Below are 24216 nucleotides of genomic sequence, written 5' to 3'. Positions count from 1 at the left end.
GTATGGGTTTCCTTTGTAGCAAATGTAACGATTGGTTGGATGTCTCACTTTTCCTTAATTAATAATAAACGTACATTAGCTTTTCTTTTCAATTCCAAAAGCAATAGAATGTGGTTAGGACAGCCAAGAAACGAACTAATGACACTGTGGCAAATCCAGAATGCTGCAGAGACTGAGCCACTGAAGTGGCCAGCACAAGCAATATGTACAATGAAAACACAAAATAAAGTATAATCTCGGTAAACAGAAATCGTTTAAAGGGACCCTAAACTACACCTCGGGTTTGATGAAGAAACACATGCAGCGGAAATCCTATACTGCTTTGAACATCTCTTTTGGGAAGCAGCGTATACTTTCCAACGTGGCCGACATGTATCTCGTAAAACAAACTTAAGCATTTGTTAAAAAACCTACAATCTGGTCAAAATGTCAATCACCTGTTTAATGTTTATTCACCACCGAATCTCTGATGAAATTTACTGAGTAAACAAGCTGCATGTGGGCTGAAAATTTTACTTCCCAGGAACTTTGTATTTTGTCTTAACCGTATCTTTTTCTACGGCATCTTGATAAACTCATACCAACGGTGCATCGTAAATTGCATATTCTAAAATGTTTGGTTTTATATTTGTTATTTATGTGCACTCATATTCATCACTCCAGCCCAACAACTCCCCTGTGAGCACGTAATACAACCCTCCCTTAACCAAACTCAATTTAACGAAGTGCTTTTGATTACTGTGCACATACAGCAGAACGCCACTGATAAATTCCTAATTCACGCGTTTTCTCGGGTATAATGTCACTGAAGTCCAGTCCCATCAAAGGTCTCATAGACACCTATGTATTCAATCCCCTTTCACACATTGTTGATCTCGCACGATACGTTGAGACTTTGGCGTATAATTAAAGGAAAGATAAGTGCCCAATCTATAACGTGAACATTTTGAAAGAAAAACTTCAGCCACGCTACACAACCTAGCTGCAAATTTCTAACCACCATCAATGCGTGCTTTTCACATACCACAGTTTTGGCGAAAATTTCTGAAATTTCGGAGACTTTACAGTACGCCGTTTGATATTCATACTCGGCCTACATGACAGCGTGCCCATTTGGCGACAAAGTCAAGCATAAATAGCAATATTTTGGTTTTACTACATCGACGGCATGGTCGTCGGCCATGTCGGCACTACCTCCTCAAAGCAGAAACTAGCGGAGCCTAGTCAATCCCATAGTCACTGAACACGCCCAAAGTGTAGGACAAGCCAAACCACCAGGTGTTGAACGCTGCACAGGCGGCATTTGCTGTTTGCTGTGCAAGTTCCATGTGTAATGTTTGTTCATTTATGGGTTCATATAGTGACACAGTCCCGAACGACTTCTTCAAGCAGTTTCAAGTAGTGACAACTCAATCCTCAATGCCTGCATCACCGACGGTAGTGACTAAGTGAGGGAAGCGCTGTAATGACTGTTGCAAAGAAATCCGTGATCATTCTCATCGCAGCTCAGTCGATTTCTGTTATGTTGTCAGGGGACGATCACTTGGTGCATGCTTTGCCTCTAATTTTGATTAATTGTAGCGACAGCGTGATGATTCCCAAAATACGGACTGACCAGGTCAGAGCCAAGCACATGTGCGCGCAGCTACGTGTTTACAAACTTGGTTCGCAATCTCCGATGATCACGTTTGAAGGTACTTTCAATTTCATAGCACGGGATGCGTTGACGAGCGACAGTGATGCTGGTACTGGGCCTCTTAGATTTTTGGATTTCTGGCCACTGGCAGCTTAACATCAGCTAGCTATAGTTCCGGTCCTGATAGGAAGTCACGTGGGCTGGAATCCCAAGACAACTGGGACTGGAAAAAAGTGCAAGCAAAGCTCCTTGCGGCCAATATGACTAGGACAGTGTTCGTCACTAGTCATTGGGAAGGCTCAAAACTAGGGTTGCCAACACTCAAATGGAAGAAGTCGTCACGGGGAGGAGGGGGGCTGGCGACAATCAACGCCAACAAGAATGAACAACCCTTACAACGCACCAAGTTGAAAAAAAATTTTAGGCATATCATGTTGCGATTGACAGAATGAAAGATACAGAATTGCTGCAAAATTAGCACGGCTACAAATACAGATAGAGTTATTGTGAACGTTTAAGACATACGACAAAGTAGAACCCCAACAAAAACGAAACCATCTTAGTGTTTCTGACAATATACCAGATCATTAAAAAAACATGTGCAAACATTATAAAAAAGGCATTATAAAATGAAAATCTGCTTTATTTTTTATCCAGCTGGAAAGAAAGCATAAGGTGGGACATTTGGTCGTCTCAAATATGTCAAGTCAGGACATGGGATATAAACTTAAATGAGGGACTGTCCCGCTAAATTCGAGGTGGTCGGCAACCCTACTCAAGATCCTCGGTGTTGCAAAAATATCAAAAGCCTTGCTGTCGAATACAGGGCAAACAGGTAAGTATGGATGAACACGAGATATTTTTCGAGGCTGGCTGCCGCAGTTGGACCGGCAGTAAGCCAAACTCTTCCAAGGGCCGCAAGATAATAATGGCCGTTGACAACTGCAGTCCACATAACTGTATTACAGTAAAGTAACACGCACTTTTGCTTGTTCACACGGACAAGAATACATAAAAGCGTAAAAATACTCATTAGTGTAAGGCAAAAGATTGAGGTAGAGGAAATCTCGCAGGTTATCAATACATTACGGTAAATAAATATTACAATTTAATCAAGACGAAATTAATTGCGGGTACATATAGTAATAAAAAAGGGATACATTAACAAAGTAATCATTTTGCTTCGCAGGTTTCTTCGACTCTTACTCCTCACGCGGCTCGCCTACTATCTCGAGGAAGGTATAAAAAGACCATGCTTTGACCCAAGTCGGACTGGATTCAGACCAGTCCTATGTGTCATCAAATAAGGCATGATCATCATCAACGGTTCTTCATACTCGGGGCAATCTCCTCTTGCTCCACCGTTGTACCCAGAAGCAGCGGGCAAGGCAGAAGGGGCTCGGCGTCCTTGTCGCCATGGACCTACGGAAGGCATTCGACAGTGTCATGCACGGGCCCGCAATGTCGGCGCTCGAAGAAACGCACCCTGGAATACGAATTGTGAACATTGTTCAATGCTTCCTGTAGCACTAAACATTTATCTGTTGCTGTAGCGGCAATAGATAGCTCACTGCAGTGACGAACACTGTAGGCGTTTCCCGGGACGCAATTTTATCGCCTAAGCTGTTCAATCTAGTTATGCGAGGACTGGCTGCCCGTCTTCGACAGGTTTACGACATCTGATTTAGCACATATTGAGGTGACGTGACACTGTGCACGGAATCTCGCGGCCTTCTCAGGCAACACAAAAAACAACGAAGGCAATGCAGAATGCACTCGACACGTCGACGACAAACGCCTGCTTGCCACAGGCGTTTTCTGCCCTCAGTGGAGCTGACCGAAACAGGCACGCAACCGTCTGCCGAGAAAACAGTACATCCTGTCCGGTGGCGTGGCGCAAGAAAAGGGAAAGGTCAGGATGTACCCTTGCTAGCCAGAAAATATAAAAAGCACCGGAACTCCACGTCGCGACACCAAGCATTCCAATTCAAAAGGACGGAGGGGCGGCTACCTAGCTCAAACAACTGGAACCTAGGTGGAAGGAACTCCTGCACCTCGTGAAGTGCATATTACAGAAGCGTGGAAGAGCACGCGCCCTTACGGCTCGCACTTTGACGTCGAGGGAATGTTGCGATGCGGTGTGCTTTGATCTCACGAAAGCAAAATATAGCAAGCTCGAAATGATGCACTGGGAGTGTCCTCGGGACTGGGCACCGGGAGTGTCACTAGGAGCATCCTCGAGGTATCAAGGGCCTTCCCCGCCACACGCGAATGGAGGACGTGCATCAGTAATCGCGACTTCCTCCACTCAGTGACATCTTAGAACTCAAAGACAGACATGACCACCGTCGCCGATACACAGGCTCTGGACCGCAGCTCTTAGAGTTGGACGGGGAACGTTAGTCGGACAGGGTGGAAGTTCTTCCTGCTGTCATTCCTTGGAACGACGTGCAAGTTCGGGTTAAGAAACCTGTCACCTGCGGTCACACGAAAGAGCACCACGGCTCTTATAGATCCAACTTCGCAGAATGGGCTGATCTAAAAGAAAATGTCATCGTCACAGATGCGGTCTGGAATCCTATTACCTTACGAGCGGCTCTGGCAGTCGTTACTGGTGAGCAGCAAGATGTCTGGACCCACCAACACCAGCAAGAACCGACTAATAAGGCACTTGAACTGCAGGCCACCCTATTTGTCATAGAGAGGCTGAGAAAAAAGGTTGGAAAGGTTACAGAAGACCACATAAGCATGCAGTTTACAATAGTCACTGACTGCTTGGACGACCTGAAGGCTCTGACCAAGCGTCGATACGTGGAAGCGTGGTATTAAGCGTGTATACGTCAACCCTGGCCTTGAGGACTACACGCACGTCCTTGCGCGCCGCGACGCTGTGCGTCCTCGCTTACGGCCCCCGTATGATGGTCCGTTCAATGTACTCAAGAGTACACCTAGATACTCTATTGCTCATCAACAGCCGAGAAGATACGGTCTTCGTCGACCGTCTGAAGCCTTCCTGCTTTAGCCACTTTAGTGTGACATTCTAAAGTGGCTAGAGTGACACTTTAGCCACTTCTGCTGTCACACTCCCTCCCGACAAGGCGAGTCCTACTCGTCGTGTGCGTTTCGAACCAGCGCCATTCGCGCTTCGCCATTCGTCCAGTTCAGGGCTTCCTCGCTAGAACCCTGTAGCGCACTACAACGTGCCACGATGGTCCTGTCACAGAAGACGACGACGACGACGACACGACCAGCACGCTGACGGCGCGCGAACAGTGGAATCGGCGGAATGAGACGGAAGCCCGATTGAGCGGGCTCGGCTAAAAATATAATTTGTGGACCCCAGGCACCATCGTCTGTCTGGTTTTCCTTCACCCGCAAGTTCATTATCTCTCTCTTCTTTCGCAGGGGTGCTCATAGACAGCTCGACAAACGCTCCTATGGCCGTAGCCTCGCGCAAATTCTCCAAGTTCGAGTGCAACATTCTTCCTTGAATGGAAAACTGTTGGCGGCATAAAAGGAAGCGATCGATAGATTCGAGTCCATTGCAAACGTAACATAGTGGAGGTAGCGTCAGACCACACCTGCGCAAATAAAGATTAAGTGTAGGGGTACCACAGCGGTATCCTTGGTAATAAAACTTAAAATTATCGCACAGAACACTACTTCCGCTCCCAAGAAAAAATGTATAGGTGCATGAATTTTACGGGTTTTGCTTGTGACAGGCATTTCCTGTGCCCAGTCGAAGAAAACTGCCTACATTTGATATGCCACGAAGACGGCGACGATAACAAGTACGTGATCCGGAATGTTAAACAATCTCCTCGTAGCGGGTACGTGCCACCAGAGAAGAGGAAGCAAACCAAGCTCTGATGGATGGCTGCAGGTGGAAGGTACTAAACATCAAATCTCGCTGCCAGCGTTCCGTGGCTGTTTTCGAGCAGTCTTAAGAGTACGACGCGCTGGTCTTCGCAAGAGTCTGGCTGCCGTGAGTATCCCTTTTCTTCTTGTTCGTACTTTAATGTCATCCTTCTTCAACAAGCGTTTTTTTTTTTTTCTCTGGCAGTAATAGAGAAGCCGGTGTAACGCTCAGTCATTACATAATAGAGGCCACACAAATAGAACTCGTGCCACGCAGGAAAGTACGCTGCAAGTCTGTCACGCTCTAACCGAAACATAAAAAATTGGAGGGCGCTTAAGCTTCGCCTTCAGGAGTGGAACGCGACAGCGTTCCCGTCGACCCGCCAAGGGGTGTAAGACAATGCGCTACGGCGCAGCGATCACTTACGAGGCGCCCCGCATCGGACTTTGCACCCACCAATCACGCAGTGAGCGTCGAGCAACGCAGCGTTCGGGGCGGCAACGAAACGTGCGCCTGAGCAAGCAGAACGAACCAAAGAACTCGGTGTCTCGGAACGTCGTGATCGGCACGGACAACCGGGCGGCAACGCGCCTCGCACCGGTCCCCGCACAGCCCCAATGCGCGCGTGGCGCGCCACCTGTTGGGGCAGCGCCGTAGATTGCGAGGAGGGGGTCTTCTATGTTTGCCGCAAGATGGCTCTGCGTGTGCGGAACGCGCAGAAGAAATGTAGCGCAAACGTACTTAGCTACGCGTTTACCTGCGACTTCCGTAATTTACATGCTCACAATTACCGATATACACAGCAGTATAACTTTCTACGGCGCGTTTGTAAGTCAACACCGCATTCACTAAAGGCGTTTTTGTCCCACTTTGAACGTTTGAACTCATGACTGAGTGATATCGTCTCCGCTTCACACTCCGGAGACCCTGATCCGATTCCCATCTTGCAAGTTGTTTTTATTTATGAATTGCCTTCCGGAATTTTTCGCTCACGCCCAACGGCGCTGACGCCAACACCGACGACACCGGCTTTTCTGCGACACGAGCTCCTTAACGCTGTCGCGTTAATACTATTGTGGCTTGCATGTGCCCCATTGTACGCAAAATTGCTTGCTGCCGCACAACGTAAAGAGCGCTTCTGCAGGGAGCGCTAGCGAGTTTCATAAAATATAGCAAGTTTGATAGGAATCAAGGCAGCGACGTAGCGCTAATGCATGGGAAGCAACAGCAATGTTCCCTGCGGCAGTAAATCATTATTGGAAGTATTTTAATGCGATTAAAATTTTTAGGGCACCTTATGCACTTTCCGGGACGTTTCTGCGTCCCTAACCGTTTTCCTGCTCCACCAGATCATAAACGCTAATATGGCACTGCTATGTAGGTTGAGTTAAATTTCTGGAGATAAAATCATAATGTGAGGTATCAATGTTAGCGTATAAAAAATTATGCGTTGGACTTTGCGGGGTCATGTCGTTCTTGTTCAAGTGATGCTCGCTCTGGCCGCGTTTCACTGCGTTCCGGCCTCGGAAGTTGCCGAGCGATCTCTGGAATGTGCGGCCCGTCACCGCCACTCGCAGATGGCCACCTACACGTGCGACCTGTGCCGAACCCTCCGTTCCGCTGCGACTCCACACCTGCGCCACCTTCCCGCTCCAGGGCAACGCATGCGGTTCGAAGCGGCGCGTGGCACCAACGGGGTGGGCGAACTTGCCGCGTCCACCGAGGGGTTGGCCACAACCGAAGGAAGTGGAGACATAGCCGACGTCGGCGAGAACCTCCCAGCACCGAAGTCTCCCTTTGTCTACCTTTGTAGCGTATGCCAAGACCTGGTCAGCTCAGAAAAACAAGAGAGTATTGGCGTAAGAGTAAGTAACTTGATTATGAAGACACTGCGTGCCTATTTTTATTTAGCACGAACTCTTGGCTCGAAGTTGAAGCACTTAAGGCATAAAAATGCAAAAACCACGTTAACGGAAACTGATTAATAAAATGTTCGAAATACCACCAAATCTGAGCTGCATGCTAATTAATGTGTAGTCTGAACATTTTAAAGGGCGTGGGAACAACACGAGAGGGCGAAAACAAGGACACCCCACAAGCGCAGCCTTTTTTGCCACCGTCCTCGCCTCTGGCGCTGTTCCCATGACTTCTCCTGTGAACCAACTTTAAACCTTTTGTAGTTTAAACAATTTCATTCATTAGTGGGATAACGCTGTAAAAGTAAGGCGAATATCGATTGGCTCGTTGGCTGGCTGGCTGGCTGGCTGGCTGGCTGGCTGGCTGGCTGGCTGGCTGGCTGGCTGGCTGGCTGGCTGGCTGGCTGGCTGGCTGGCTGGCTGGCTGGCCGGCTGGCTGGCCGGCTGGCCGGCCGGCCGCACTGGGCTCTGGGACTGTGCTACTCTGGACATAGGCTGTACGTGTTCCAATACTCGCCGTAGACGGCAGAGCAGAAGGCTACACGGACAGCGGCCATTTTAAGTCTCGCTTCAATTCTCACGAAGACGTCAAGGTAGACAGCTTCGCGAAGACAGCATCGATGTATCGATGTCAAAAACTATGCAGGCTACCTTCCTGTCCAAACAAGATGGCGGCTGAGCAGGATGCTTGGAAACTTGACAGGAACGTCGGTTACGCACGAGAAAACATAAACACGGTTTCCTATGCCTTTAATGTAGGTCGCATTGTGTTTTCCGCAGGTTCACAAGTGCAAAGACTCAAAGTACAGTAATAACGTGGGCTTTTCGCAACGTTTGCTTGTCGCCGCGAGGTGACGTCGCAGAAGCGTCGTTCATGCTTTTTCCAGACGCTTGTCAAATTGTCAAATTCCGCCATACTCTCGGATTTGGTAACGGCGGCATTTTGAGCCTTTCAGGGAGGCCGTGGCGGCCTCCTCGACCATGCTCTCGGCTAATCAGAGCTGACAAGCCGGCGAATTTGACAATATGGCCCAATATGTCACTGTCCGGAATAGCACCCCAGTGTTGAACCGCATGTGAGACTGAGACTCGGACATCAGTTATTCTTAACTATATATAGGTTTAAAGATATCGGTAGAAGTACACTTTTGCTGCATCAGGCATATGTCAATACGTCTGGCATGCTTGGCCGATATTGGTGCTTTAGTGTGCGTCGTTCTTGCGCTTACAAACAGGAGCTGCCGATGTCTGCCGTATGCGATACAATCCATTTTTATTCTATGAATTTCCTTCTCATGATGAGAGTTCCCTGTGATTAGTTCACCTAAGTAAACGTACCCCTTAACAGCTTTAGAGGCTGACTGGCAATCCTGAACTATTGTTGCCTTGCCCGGCTATTTATCATTATCTTTGTCTTCTGCACATTAATCTTAAACCCCACTCTTACACTCTCTCTGTTAAGGTCCTCAATTATTTGTTGTAACTCGTCTGTAGTGTTGCTGAGTGGAACAATGTCATCCACAAACCGAAGGTTGCCGAAATATTCGCCTTCGATTCTTATTTCTAAGCCTTCCCAGTTTGATAGCTTGAATGCTTCTTCCGAAGACGCAGAGAAAAGCATTGGAGAGATTGTGTCTCCCTGTCTGACCCCTTTTTTATAGGTATCTTCGTACTTTTCTTGTGTACAAATAGCTGCGGAACCTCTGTAGATCATCTCCAATGTATTTACGTAAGCGATCTGTACTCCTTGATTGCGTAATGTCTCTAAGAGTGCTGGTATATCTACTCAATCAAATACCTTCTCGTAATGCATGAAAGCCATATAGAGAGACTTATTGTATTCTGCGGATTTCTCGATTACATGATTGACGGCATCGATGTGATCGATTGTAAAGTATCCCTTTCTGAAGCCAGCTTGTTCCCTTGGTTGACTAAAGTCCAGTGTTGCCCTTGTTCTATATAAAGGTGGCGCAGATAAACAAGAAATAAATTTGCACTATACACGTCGCTCCGCAATTTCCTTGCTCACACAGTGCAAGCTATGGCGCTTCACAAACCTCAATAGCAACATCGCTCATTACAAAATCCGAGAAAAAAAATTATTTTTGCAGCGGTAGATGGTCACCATGCTCAACGCGCACAAACATTCATGTGCAGACTATCGGACAGGATCAAGCTGTCGTGCAAAGAGGAGAAGCAGATGACTCAGCAGTAGCGCCGCCGCTGCCGCTCTGGTCTTCATTATCGGCTGCCCCGTCTGCAGCAATGCCGAGTCACGGCATGAGGACGCCGCCAGGCGGCGAACGGATCTCTGGCGATGCGGTTTGCGCTGTCAACGTTGCCGACAGTGCGGCAACTGAAGTGGACGGATCGCAATCCGACTGGCAGTCCACGAGCTCGCATCGGGGTTTCCGGCAGACGCAACTGAAGTCTGGATACGGAAACTTGGCGTCGCCGATTCCAGGAGTAGCGGATGACGCGAGAGCTGTGGCCGCCAGTGAGCTGGTGAGCGACGAAGCATGCAGACGTGCGTTTTCACAGCGAAGCTGTATACCTCTACCGTCCAAGGAAATTTTCGTGTCGTTGTAAGCAACACTCCCCATACGTGGGTCGACCAGCGGCGGAGCTGAAGCAGACGTTAGGCACACCCCATACGTGGGCCGATCCCGAAGATAGCGCAATGCCGGGCTGACCCGCGGCGGAGATGAAGCAGGCGTTAAGCACTCCCCATACGTGGGCCGATCCCGACGATAGTGCAATACCGGCTAGACCCGCGGTGGAGGTGAAGCAGGCGTCAAGCACTCCCCATACGTGGGCCGATCCCTACGATAGTGCAATGCCGGGCCGACCCACGGCGGAGATGAAGCAGGCGTTAAGCACTCCCCGTACGTGGGCCGATCCCGACGATAGTGCAATGCCGGGCCGACCCGCGGCGGAGGTGAAGCGGGCGTCAAGCACTCCCCATACGCAGGCCGATCGCAAAGACAGTGCAATGCCGGGCTGACCCGCAGCGGAGGTACAGTTTGCCATTAAGGGGCCCACGTACATAGCTTCGCTGGTCATCCTTCACAGAGTGGTAGGGCACCGCGATTTTTTTTCTCCTAAAATCGCAAGAAATTAGATTACGTGATTACCTCTGTTTTGTTCTTATGTAAATTTCGAATAAAGATCGCATTTTATGGTTCGCACTGTTCAGTATAGAACTTGATGCTGCTACTTGCCTGTTTTGCAGAGGAAAAAGAACATTACGAATTCCCCTTTCTGAACGCCTCGCGGATGCACCCCGGAACTAATAATGGAAACCGATCTCTAAAGCCATGCCCTGCCGTATTGCAGACGCCGGAAGTGACACCGCCGCCATGCGTTAAGCATTATTTCCCGCGAGTTAAGCATTATTCCCCACTTTGCTCCTCTCTTACTCTCTTGCAATTTTAAAATGAAGACCCACGTTTACTTATACATTGTTTGAATTAGCACGGAAAAGAACACCAACACAGTACATTGTGTGTGAAACAGCTGTAAGTTCGGTGGGCCGTAATGTTGCTGCTGTAAACATCTTCCCATGGTCCTTCCGGCAAATATTTAAAACAATCCAGAAACTTGCCGCATGCCCGCTGTTGATATCGCTCTCTTTGCGGTGCGCTCTTTTGTCTCCTCTGGGGGCGTTTTCGACTGCCCAGAATTTGGTCATGCGCATGGAAGGGGCCAACAGAACAAAAATAAAGTACTTAAAAGACGACGAAAGACACAGGTGCGACCACTAAGGACTTTCTTCGATTATGGTGTCCAATTGCAAGTTCGGGAAGCACGCGTGCCTTTTGCCAGGTCACCGTAAAAAGAAACCTAAAGGCAGAAAAAAAAAAGGAAGAGAAGACAACAAACTAGAGGAGCACAAAAGGGAAGCATAAAGACATCGTCATCTAATCACCGTCGGTGTTTTCTTTGTGCTGTCAAGCAGCTGTTTGCACTCTCTATGATATGAATTCACATTGCCTTGCGGGCACGCTTCGCCACAGCTTGGCTATCGGAACGGCCAAAAGCAAAGGCATATCGAGCAGTACACAGGTTACATCCTAGCAACAGCTTTTTTTTTTTTTTTTACATTCGCGAGCACACGTCAATACTGTGTCTAGACGGTGCGCAGTCGCCTGCACGGCAGGAGTGACCCCTTCATTTATTTTACCTTAAAGACCCCACTAGGGGGCATTACGTACATAATACATAATTAAGCGCTGATTGTCCGAGGTATGACTGCCGGCAGAGAGGTACATCGCACTTCCGCACACTCATTATCTGTTTCGGACACTTCTGAGGTTGGCCTCTGCCATACGCAGCCCGTTCACCGTGACAAAGGCATACGTTCTGCTGTTTGTGTTGCGTTTAAGCCAAACACAAGTTCGAACACACTCCATGGATTGGAATTGCTCGCCCATCGTGTTGTGTTTGGTCTTCACTACTTCACGTGGTACCGAAAAGGAGATGGGCGCTTGACACCCCTGCCGAGATCGTCGTGCCGTGAACACTATCCCAAACATTCATGACTTTGCGGCGAATCTCCTCGGAGCAAGCGTTGTTTCTCACAAATGACCTGGAAAAAAGCTTGCAAGACTCCTATGGCCGATGAAGACATTGCTAAGACCTTCATTATGACCCCTGTCAGGTTAATCGCATTTCTACGAATGTCGTTCGGCCTGAAGAGCGCTGTACAGTCATTTCAATAGTTTATGAACACTGTCGTTCGTGGATTGCCGTTTGTGTTCGTTTATTTTGACATCCAAGAAGGGCACCACAAGACGCTCATCACAAGACGCTCATCTTGAACTTCTTGAGCTTATTTTCAATCGTCTTCTAGCACATGGTCTAGTCGCCAGTTCGGACAAGTCCCAGTTCAGAATGCCATCTCTGGAGTTTCCTGCCCATATCGTATGCCGTGATAGCAACAATCTTCTGCCTACCAAGATGCAAACCATTGCAAATTACGCTCGTCCGAAAACTCCATATCATAACTCCGACGTTTCTTCAGCTTAGCAAAATTCTGCAAGCATTTTATTCCTTCATGTGCCACAACAATTTATTTGTTCATTTATTTAACTTTCTTGCAGTACTATCAGTGTATAAATACATCACAGAGAGGAGGGGCATAGATAGCAAAAAGGGAACGGAAGGAAATAACAGAAAAAGAAAAGTCATAATACGGAAAACGTTACACATTTCAAGTGAAAAACCAAAGTACATACAAAAAAATAATTGTGTAGTATTCCTGCAGCAACGCATGATAGCGCATTTTTAAAACAACTTCGGTCACTTAAGTACGTTGTGGAGCCAGGCAAGTGATTCCAGCTCCTTGCGGTTCCGGGAACGAATGATTGTGGGCCTACAGTAGTTGAAAAATATGCTATGCTAACCTTATGGGGATGATAAAGCCACTGTGAGCGAAATTGTGCAGCAAGTATATACAAGGAACGAAGAGCACTTAAACCATTCGAAGACCGTCTGGCTAACACGTAAGCCGCATCATCACCAGGTATGCCTGGGCATATGCGGCAGAAAAGCCGTTCGTGTCCGTAAAGGCTCCACTACCCAAATCGACTGTCTAAATGCATCCATAGCACGATGCTCCCGCCAGACTTATGGTAGACGCTTCCGGTGTCGCTGCTACGAGCAATTCTATGGCGGTTCAGTGATGGCACCTGGAAGCCCCTTAGATGTTTCTTGAAGAACCTGTCTGGCCTTGAGACGAACTACACTGTTCTCGGTCGAGAGCTCCTTGCAGCTTGCCTATAGTCTTCTAGGCCACGCTTTCCCAAAGGGGTTCGCTTCACCCTGTTCACAGACAATGAACCACTTACCTGTGCGCTAAGTTCTCAACAAATGAAGCACTCGCCATGGCAGACCAGGTAGTTGGCTTACCTTGCTGAGTTTTCGATACAAGTTGAGTAAATCGGTGGCGCGATGAACATCCCAGCAAATGTACCGAGTCGAGCAGAAGGAAGGAAAGCTAACCAGTGATGCAAGAACAACTTGTATCAGCACAGGTCGGCAACAAAGAACTTCTGCTGAACAGAGTAACCGCTTGGGTTTGTTGCTTAGTAGAAGGCTTCAGGGCGGAAACCGACGGAGACAGATGAGGCGCACAAAGTACACAGATGCAGCACTCACTTTCAACAAAAATGTTTATTTTGTCGGTGTTCAGCTAGTTTTATAGCGAACACTTGGAAAAATAAAGCAGAAGATCACACATGCGCACAGAACCTGCTCATAACGCTATCGCACCCTGGCATTTAAATCTTGGAAGGTCAGCTGTTTTTCACACAACGCTATCGATGGACAACTAACACAGATATTTCTCGCACGTGAAATTGTGGCAGCCCCGATAATTTCGCTTGAAAGAATTGATTTCCGCCTAGATACAATATTACATTTATCGAAGACAGGTTTACATCCACAGTCGTGAAGTGCACGCCTAGATGACCTTGAATTGTGTTGTTAACATTGTTGTGGTGTTTCCTAAGCCGATCGTTGATGCGTCGGCTAGTTTGCCCGATGTAGACTTTACTACATGAGATAGTTATCTCATATACGACCCACTGGGCGCATTGTGTGAAGCGCTGTCTGTGATTAGTTTTCCTGTGGGCCTTCTCTTGGAAAACAGCACAAAGTTTGCTTACTCAGTGACACCACTTGATACCATGACACCACTCAGTGACACCACTTCCATACGCGGAAACAACATCATCATTTTCACTGCGGCCAAGCTTCTTAAGGTAGGGTGAAATTGCATGAAAATATGGAATAACCGCCTTCTTTACGTTATCACGATTTTCCACTTCTGTAAACTGTGTCTGTGCGTGACCAGCTCTTTTTACTTTCTTAAGTATGCCTTCCGCGACGCGCAACCTGCAGACATAAGACATATCTAGCTGTACTGAGGCGGTATACCTACGACCGAAAGCTTGATTGCGTCTTGTGGACACAGAACTTCTTGAAAGCATTTGTAAGGCAGGATACTACATGTCGACAATTTTTTTAGTTCTTTAGCTTATGTACAACATCTTCCATAGTTTCCGTTTTAAAGATATCCCCCTGCCCAGTACAAGCACGACCACCCGAGGCCTTTTACGCCGCTCTCACTCCGGCGAGGAATATGTGACCATAAAGTGAGCGTTTCCTAAATGTGCACATAGACGTTGTCGGACCACTTCCACTCTTCACAGCTAGCCCACCGTTATCACTTCACAAGCGTCTGTCGGTCCACGAGACAGCTAGACGCAGCACCCATCAGCAACATCATGGCAAATCCCATTGCTAAAGCCTTTGTCAACATCTGGGTGCCACGATTAGCAGTTCCAAAGAAAATGGCGACAGACCGAGGCATACACTTTGAACCTCCATTCTTCCGCCATGTTTCAAGACTCCTGGGCATCCATCATCAGCGCACGACAGCCTACTATCCACAACAGGTGGAGCGTTTTCATCATCATCATCATCAGCCTGGTTACGCCCACTGCAGGGAAAAGGCCTCTCCCACACTTCTCCAACTACCCCGGTCATATGCCATTTGCGGCCATGTTGTCCCCGCAAACTTCTTAATCTCATCCGACCCCCTAACTTTCTGCCGCCCCCTGCTGCGCTTCCCTTGGAATCCAGTCCGTAACCCTTAATGACCATCGGTTATCTTCCCTCCTCATTACATGCCCTGCCCAAGCACATTTCTTTTTCTTTATTTCAACTAAGATGTCATTAACGCGCGTTTGTTCCCTCACCCAATCTGCTCTCTTCTTATCCTTCTTAACGTTACACCCATCATTCTTCTTTCCATACCTCGTTGCGTCGTCCTCAATTTAAGTAGAACCCTTTTCGTAAGCCTCCAGGTTTCTGCCCCGTAGGTGAGTACTGGTAAGACACAGCTGTTTTACACTTTTCTCTTGGGGGATAATGGCAACCTGCTGTTCATGATCTGAGAATGCCTGCTAGGCGCACCCCAGCCCATTCTCATTCTTCTGATTATTTCAGTCTCATGATCCGGATCCGCGGTCACTACCTGCCCTAAGTAGATGTATTCCCTTACCACTTCCAGTGCCTCGCTACCTATCGTAAACTGCTGTTCTCTTCCGAGAGTGTTAAACATTAGTTTTCTGCAGATTAATTTTTAGACCGACCCTTCTGCTTTGCCTGTCCAGATCAGTGACCATGCATTGCAATTGGTCTCCTGAGTTACTAAGCAAGGCAATATCATCACCGAAACGCAAGTTACTAAGGTATTCTCCATTAACCCTTATCCTCAATTCCTCCCAATCCAGGTCTCTGAATAGCTCCTGTAAACACGCTGTGAATAACATTGGAGAGACTGTATCTCCCTGCCTGACGCCCTTCTTTATTGGGATTTTCTTGCGTTCTTTATGGAGGACTACGGTGGCTGTGGAGCCGCTATCTATATCTCAGTATTTTTACATACGGCTCGTCTACACCCTGATTCCGTAATGCCTGCGTGATCACTGAGGTGTCGACTGAATCAAACGGTTTCTAGCAATCAATGAAAGCTATATATAAGGGTTCGTTATATACCGCACATTTCTCTGTCACCTGATTGATAGTGTGAATATGGTCTATTGTTGAGTAACCTTTAAGAAATCCTGCCGGGTTTTTTGGTTGACAGAAGTCTAAGGTGTTCCTGATTTTATTTACAATTACCTTAGTAAATATATACTTTGTAGGCAACGGGCAGTAGCTGATCGGTCTATAATTGTTCAAGTCTTTGGTGTCCCATTTCTCATGACATAGGATTATGTTGGCGTTCTTCCAAGATTCCAATACGCTCGAAGTCATGAGGCATTGCGCATATAGGGTGGCATGTTTTTCTAGAACAATCTGCCCACCATCCTTCAACATATCTGATGTTACCTGATCCTCCCCAGCTGCCTTCCCCCTTTGCATCCCGCCCTAGGCTTTCTTTACTTCTTCCGGCGTTACTAGTGGCATGTCAAATTCCTATAGACTATTCCCTCTTCCATTATCAACGTGGGCGCCACTGGTACTGTATATATCTCTGTAGAACTCCTCAGCCACTAGAACTATCTTATCCATATTACTAATGACATTGCCTTCTTTGTCTCTTAACGCATACATCTGATTCTTGCCTATTCCTAGTTTCTTTTTCACTGCTTCTAGGCTTCCTCCGTTCCTGAGCGCATGTTAAGTTCTATCCATATTATACTTCCTTATGTTAGCTGTCTTACGCTTGTTGATTAACTTCGAAAGTTTTGCCAGTTCTATTCTAGCTGTAGGGTTCGAGGCTTTCATACAATGGCGTTTCTTAATCAGATCTCAGCAGTGAATCGACGCCTCGCCTCTTGGCCTCCTCACTATACGCCATACCTTCAAAGCAGACTTGCAGCGCGACGCAACACGGCTATGTTATGGAACTTCCATTCGACTACCCGCCGATTTCATCTCGCAGCAGCCCCAAGAGCAAACCCGACCAGCTCCATCATATCTCCGTCTTACCTCAAGCGACTGCGCGGCTTTGTCAAGGCTAGCCGAACGGCGGCACAGCGGCACAAGTCAACGCCAAACCCATTTCTCTTCGAGTACCTGCAAACTGGCACTCATGTTTTCTTTCGGATAGACGCAGTTCGCAAGTCACTCCAACCACCTTACACGGGCCCACACTTGATGATGGACAGGCAAGATGAACATTTCCCAATTCGTGCTGGTGCCAGAGAAGAGAACGTGCCAATAAACAGGCTCAAGCCCGTCTTCATCCAAGCTACCATGGCCGGTGCTGTAATATCCGTCTCTCCCTACCCTCCTCCGTCCCTCTCAAAGGCACCTGCATCAGAACGAAAACACAAACGCTGAGCTTCTTTCCACCGAGGGCTCTGTAGCGGAGCCGATATCCGACGACGACGAAGTGCGACAGGGCAGAGCGAGCCGAGTGAGCGCGTGCGCTCGTGAGCAAAAATAAAGTAGTTCGTCCTTGCTTCTTGAGAAAGCAACCGCTCTCTTCGCTTCGTGGTGATCCGCCGGCGTAGGCACGCATGTTCCCATTCAGGAGCACTTGCCACTGCGTTCGCGGTCTGCCACTGACTACAGAAGGAGGTATGGCGCTTTAGGTGCCTGCGTGCGCTCTTAGTATAGTGGTTAAGCCAAGATGTGAATCACTGACAGTATAGACATACTTTTGTAGGTTCGTTCTTCGGGCTTCAAAAGTTTGGGTGGGTTAGCGTATATTCAGCCCAGAAGTTACCTGCCTTCTTACCCACAACATTCATCGCAAGAAGGTATTCTAAGACTGTGTGACTTAGTCCTTATTTGATAAATTGTGGAACATTTACTGTCGAGAAAAGAAAGAGTTCAATGTATATTATCAACAGTATTCCCATAGTGTCGTCGCCCGAGTGCCGCTACAATTCGCGACACCCATACAACGTAATGTGCCGCGACTGATTCATTTGATAAATCTATTCATAAGATAAATTAGGCTCGAACGCAAAACGCTCCATTCTTCAACAACAAAAAGCAAGTCTATTGCTTAGCGCGGTGCAGCGTTGATGTTAATTATGAATTGTGACCGTTTTTTGTCGAACAGTTTAAACAAATTTAGTCAGCAAATTGTCTCGTTTTGCTTCCATTTCGCAGCTGGGTCTGGTGGAGCAAGCCTTCTGCCACCAAGGCAACGAAGCGGACAAGGACTTGATGGAGACCCCGCAGTGCCCTCTTCTGAATCGAGACGGCCTGGATGACCACTCACGACGACGGAGTCAACCTGGACGGCATAAGTGGCAAGAACTGTCCTTTGAGAACGCAGGCAACGCCTTTGCAGAAGGACCAGTCTGCCATGAGGAAAAGATGGACTACCAGGAGACAAAGGAGGAACATCTGGTCACTCCAAAGAGGGACGCGGGCGATTACTTCGGAGACCCGACGCCAAGGATGTCAAGACTGACAACACTGCTGGCGGCGCAATGTGCTTGCAAACTTCTGGTAGGTTTCTGCTTCACTCTATGCCTGCTTCCCTCGAGCGTTATCTAACACTCAGGGCAGTTTCTAGTTCTTAAAAGATGCTTCGAGTCTTGAAGGACCAGCGCCTCTCTTCTTCAGACACTCGCAGCTCGTAACGAATGCAACGTTGCGAATATGGACCCCACTCTGACGTAAAGAGTTTCATCGAAGGCGCCACCGCTTCTGTGGAACTTAATATGCAACGATACTACGGAGCTACAGTTGCCACCGTGATTTCGGTCTCAAGAGAGTTTACTTGTAGTGTTAGTGCGAACGTCATGTGTGCGCGTGTGTGCGGGAGGGGGAGGGGCGGGGGGGGGGCAGTGCACGCACTTCGCTCTCCCAAAGCAACCCTCTTTTTTTTTACTTTGCATATGACAGGGGAAGAGAACTCAACCAGAGCTGCTCGATGACGAAAGCCCCTGCCCCATTGCTCCCAAAGTGGCGATCACCACAAAATCATCGGGACAGCATCAGCTCTGCGAGGCTTCCGAGCAACCAGCATTTTCTGACGCCGGCCGCTGCTGGAGACCATCCACAGAACAGGCACAGAACGACGTCCTCCACGACGACTCGGACGACACCTTGGAACCCTTGATGTCGAAGCTCGCAGACTTGACGATCGATGCACAGTGCACGAAACGGTGGCACGTTGTCCCTAAGTATGAACAGCTACGCGCAGACGGCACTAACGTCTTGAAACCGGTGGCGCGCAAACTGGAAGACATGAAAATGAGCCCATAGCTTAGCGAAATGCCAATTATTGACACTGGAGATGAGCAGAAAGTCACCGACAGGCCTAATCCGGCGCAGTAGACACATGGGAAGTCTGGGAGGACCGTGTGCATCGAAACGAGACTTTTCGCTGACTAGTGATGAACAGATAATGGTAGTGCTCGTTGCTTGTGCGGACGCTGCGCTGCTACTAGTCCCGCCTTCGTGGAGACGATCTGATTCCACGTAGCTCATTTCTAAACTGTCAGTCAGAAATATAGATCTAATTTTAAAATCTATACAGCTATATATCCAGTTACTGCTGGCTTGAGAAAGAAAGCTAAAAGAATATTTTAAATTCTACCAAGCAAAAATAAAATCTTTGCTCCTGCTAATTTCTCTTGCCTTTTATCAACAGAGTACGTTTTCTTATAAACTGACCAACGATCCTGTAATTTCGCGTACATTTCATACTAGCACGCTTGCCTGGGTACATCTGCGTCACTAACGCTCTTTTTTCTTCAGTGGCCATCTGCACCAGCCCTTAATAAAAAAAGTTTGGCAGCATATTACACTGCTGTAACACGTGAAGGCGAAAGCCTGCTGCACGCATGGTAATGTGTCGTCTCGCATCGTCGCGTTGCTTGTTTCGCTGTTCGGATTCCTCGGCTCGTTTTCGACCCTTAGCTGCGGCTTCGCGTGCTCGTATAGAGGGGTCAGACTCGCGCCAACGACGTTTCTCTTCGACTTTGCGTTGCATCCTCTCAGCAGGGGTTTGAAGCGTATGCTGTTCTGTGTGTTGTACGGGTGATTTCAATCGGACAGGAAACTATTCCTGCGGCGCCGCAACCATCCAATGACAAGAGGCCTGACGCTACCGAGTCCAGCGTGTTCGCCAGACTGAGTCATGGCGTGAACGTCAAGGCAGGCGACGACATGGTGATAGTGCTCACCAAGCTCGCCGCAATGCAAGCGCCGCCGCAAGGCAGCAGGTCACGTGCCAAGTCACGCGCCAAACGTCGGTCGTCACAAGGAAAACGGCTGTTGACTGTCTGCAGCGCGTGCGGTAGTCTGGCAACATAGGAAAACGCTTGCAAATGCCACATGTTGGTAAGCCCGTTCAACGCTTACTACCATATATATTTTGAACGAGTAGCGTACAAACATAATTTCCTATTTAATTCACGCCGATAATTGGAGCACCCGTAGTTCGTTACTTCAGTTAGATGTTCAAGAAAGAAAGTTGCTGAAACTTGCTCGAAAGAGAACACGTCTACAAGGTTCGCTTCAATCTGGCGCCCTAGCGTCTCCAAATATGTATGCCGTAACTACCACCTGCTTTGTATTGAGTTCGGAAGTTACCTCTCTAGTTGTAACACTGACATTCCGCGAAAGTTGAATGAAAAAAAATAAAAGAAACGTGGAAGGGGAAGGCAGGACAGGCATCTGTCCTGCCATCTTCCGAGTGCTTTGTATCGAATACAAGGTCTCTCTTCATTGCTGACGTCTTACGGGTTTGACGTACCTGGTATCTGGCTATGTATGTAAGCTGTTAACCCTCTGAGTTCCGGCAAAAATTTTAAAGAATGATATCTTTATTGCAAAGCTCGATGGACAATGTTTTCCAGATTCGAAATATATTTGACATGGAGGTAGCAAATTTCCAACTTGTACCTGAAAATACACAATTTTAAAACCAGGAGGCACTGCCGCAAGGCGGCATCCATCTAACGCACATCAAAACTATCTTCGTAGTCGACGACATCATAGTCGCTGGATGTGTCTATAGCACCGAAAACACTGTCATCGCTGTGAGTGTTCTTTATGCAGAAGCAAATCATCATCGTAGCTCTATGACTCGATCAAATGAAAGCCGGCGCTTTCGCGATGGGCCCATCAATACGCCACTGGAAGCCACAATTATTTAAATCTGTACCGTACAAACATAGACGATGGTAGAATCACTAGAAAAGCAAGTTTTCCGTGACTCTAGACGAACTCAAGGTCACTAGATAAGTTGTTTTATCCGGAGACTGTAGACAAGTGGCGCCTGTATGCCCCTTAGCGGCCAAAAAGAGAACTCGCCAGAACGTCAAAATGGATTGGACCAATCAGCCCGCCCATCACTGTCACTTAAAATGTAGCGCCCAAACACGTGGATGAGACAGACCGGTCCTCGGCACGAATTGCAAAAAAAAAATGTAACCGAGTGAGACTCGTCCACGGCATATAAATGGCTAACAAAAGGGGGCAATCTCGTCACCAGGAACCAGGAAAACGAAACTAAATGCAGTTCTCAACGAGACAAGCAAGAATTAGTCACAGAGTACACGTAAAATTACCGGCACGGGCGTAGTCAGCGTCAATGTAACGACATTTAACCACATTGCACCATGTAGGCTTTATGTTGTCACGACACGTCAGTGTCGGTGTGGGTCGAACAGCACTGTCAGTTGCTGGTGGTCCGTTAAAACTTCAAATGCCCTGCCATAGAGATATTTGTGGAATTTTTTCACTCCAAAGACGATGCTGAGTGGCTCTTTCTGTACACCGATAGCGATATGACGCGAAAGCAACAGGCTTCCCTTCGCCAGTGACTACATGAGACAGTACGGCTCCTAAGCCATACTCGGAAGTCCTTTCGACGCAACAGGTGACGCTTTGTATACAATTTGTGACACGGTAGCGCCTCCGATATTGGCCTAGGTCGTAACCACACAGCTTCTAAGTCTGCTACGCTTGAGTACAAAAAAGGCAATCGTCATGATGCCATCAGCGTGGCCGTTATTGTAATCACACACACATGCACACACTAGCGTCCCACACTCAATAGCTTGCCTTGCACAAATGCTCTAGTTCACTTAGTAACTTTTAGCACAAAACCAAAAGATGCTGGATCGCCAGCTACGTGCGAAATGCGTTACATAACATTGATTTCTACTGTGAAAGGGGTTCGAATAATTGTTGTAAAGTCCCGCTAAAGAAATCAAAGGTCTTGTCCCTTTTATAACTCGCATGCCTCTATCTGCAAATACAATTAATGTATTACTACTAACAAAACTGTGCTTTCAACCACTTGGGTTGAAATTTTTTAGTTAAAGCTAACCCTAATGTGACTGTACTTGAGGATCTCTGCAACTTGTGTCGCCTTTGCAGATACCTTCAATGTCCTGTAAAGAATGCGGCATTCAGTTCAATGGCCCGGTGCCTTACATGGATCACTTGCAGAGCGCTAAACGCAAGAAAATGGCGTCTCTGAATCAGACCAACGCGTCGGCTCCGGCTTCGGACTCCAAAGGAATGGCTGCCATCAAAGGAAGCTCCACATCGAGGCACCCGCTGCCGTTTGCGTGCTGTGCCTTGTTTCGATAAACTGTGAAGCTGCCCTCATGGCACACAGTAACGTGCGCCATGTGATGTTTGCACTACTGATGCTGAAATTTGTGGTACTCGCCACGGTGGCTTAGTGGCTGCGGCATTGCGTTGCTGAGCTCGAGGTCGTGCGTGTTCGAGCTCGGCTGCGGCGGTTGCATTCCAATGGGGGTGAAATGCAAACATGCTCGGGTACTCATAGTTAGGGGCACGTTAAAGAACTCTAGGTAGTCAAAATTATTCCGTTATTCCCCGTTACGGCATATCTCATACTCAGATCGGGGTTGTGGCACGTAAAGCCCCAGAATTTAATTTGATTAGAAGTTCGTGGTATAGCCTAAATGCTTCTACAAAGAAATTTGTACACCCGCCACAGTGACTCAGCGACTATGGGGTGCTGCTGCTGAGCAAAAGGTGCTGGCCATGCTGGTGGCATCTCAATTTGGGCAAAATGCAAAAAACGCTCATGTGCTTAGGTTTAGGCACACATAAAGGAACCACAGACGGACAAAACTAATCCAGAGCCACCACTACACTGTCTCGTAGTTGCAGTATTGCTTTCGGACAAAAGAACCCACGGACGAATGAATCGACCAATGAAAAAAAATTGTGTAGCATAAAAGCTTATAAAGAACGAACTTAGTAAGTGTCAGTTCATTCTTTAATAATTCACATTTTCTCTTGCGTTTTCTGAGTCAATGTGAAGCACTTTACAAAAGAATTACAGTATAGCTTAAAGCAAAATCGGCTAAGCGAAACTTCCTCTTTAAATTGAACAGTTAAGGCATGTTCACTTAGCTTTCGCAGGTACAATGAACATCAGTTAAGGCTGATTCTTCATAAACAGATTCGCAGGGTCTGAGTAGACCCATTGTGGTAGCTTAGTAACTATGGTGTTACACTGCTCAGCTCGAGGTTGCGAGTTCAATCCCTGTCGCGGCGGCTACATTTTGATGGGCTGAAATGCAGTAACGTTAATGGTGCACGTTAAAGAGCCCCAGGTGGTCACAAGTAGGTCCCTCGCTATAGCAAGCCTCATACTGATATCTTGAATTTAGCATGTAAAACTCCAGAACATCAATATATTTTTTTCAAAGCCTGATCAGTTACGTTGCTGTAGCTGTTATGCGGTCACAGTCTTAACATGGTCTCCCCATAACCTAACCTAACCTAAGCTAACCTGAGAATCAGTACAAAAAGTTCAGGTGGCACTTCAGATAGGAGAAGCCTCCTTGCAATGACTCGTTTTCAATAATGAAAACCTATCCAGAAAATCTAAAAATTTGCTAGACCAACCCACTTCTTCACGTAAACTATCGAAGGTTAGACTCTGGAGAAAACTGTTGCTGTCTTTGAATATAACGCAGCTGTAAACTAATGTTTCCATACCCGTGTGACACGGCACCCATGAAATCCTTTGAGATAATGGTGTGTGAGAGTTAATAAAACAATTGAACCTCAAGGGAGCTGTGGTTGTGTGTCACACAGCCACTAGGAGTGTTTAACAAAAGCCATCAGGGGCCCATTGGACTCTGTTCGGTTTATGTATGCACACAGAAATTTCACCTGTAATTATGCCTAACATTAAACTAAAACTGAAAATAAACTAAGAAAAAGAAAGTACTAAAGAAACATTTAGCGAAAAATTCACTACAGTTAAACCTCGATGTAACGAAGTTGATAAAATTGGCAATTTGATTCATTATACTGAAATCTCG

General features: G+C 47.4%; 1 protein-coding gene across 1 annotated transcript; it reads left to right on the top strand.

The window, feature by feature from the left end:
- Positions 1 to 5494: 5494 nt before the first annotated feature.
- On the top strand, positions 5495 to 19521 carry LOC126543784 (uncharacterized). The gene is made up of 5 exons (XM_055078438.2): positions 5495 to 5621; positions 7073 to 7360; positions 9569 to 9916; positions 18050 to 18394; positions 18794 to 19521. Exons 2-5 carry the CDS (start codon positions 7073 to 7075, stop codon positions 19154 to 19156), a joined length of 1344 nt encoding a protein of 447 aa, XP_054934413.2. The 5' UTR covers positions 5495 to 5621; the 3' UTR covers positions 19157 to 19521.
- The last annotated feature ends 4695 nt before the right edge of the window (positions 19522 to 24216 follow it).

This window comes from Dermacentor andersoni, chromosome 10 (genome assembly GCF_023375885.2).
Source record: "Dermacentor andersoni chromosome 10, qqDerAnde1_hic_scaffold, whole genome shotgun sequence".
NCBI classification, from domain to species: Eukaryota; Metazoa; Arthropoda; class Arachnida; order Ixodida; family Ixodidae; genus Dermacentor; species Dermacentor andersoni.
The sequence above is the reverse complement of the archived record's forward strand: the minus strand, read 5'-3'. Positions and strand labels throughout refer to the sequence as shown.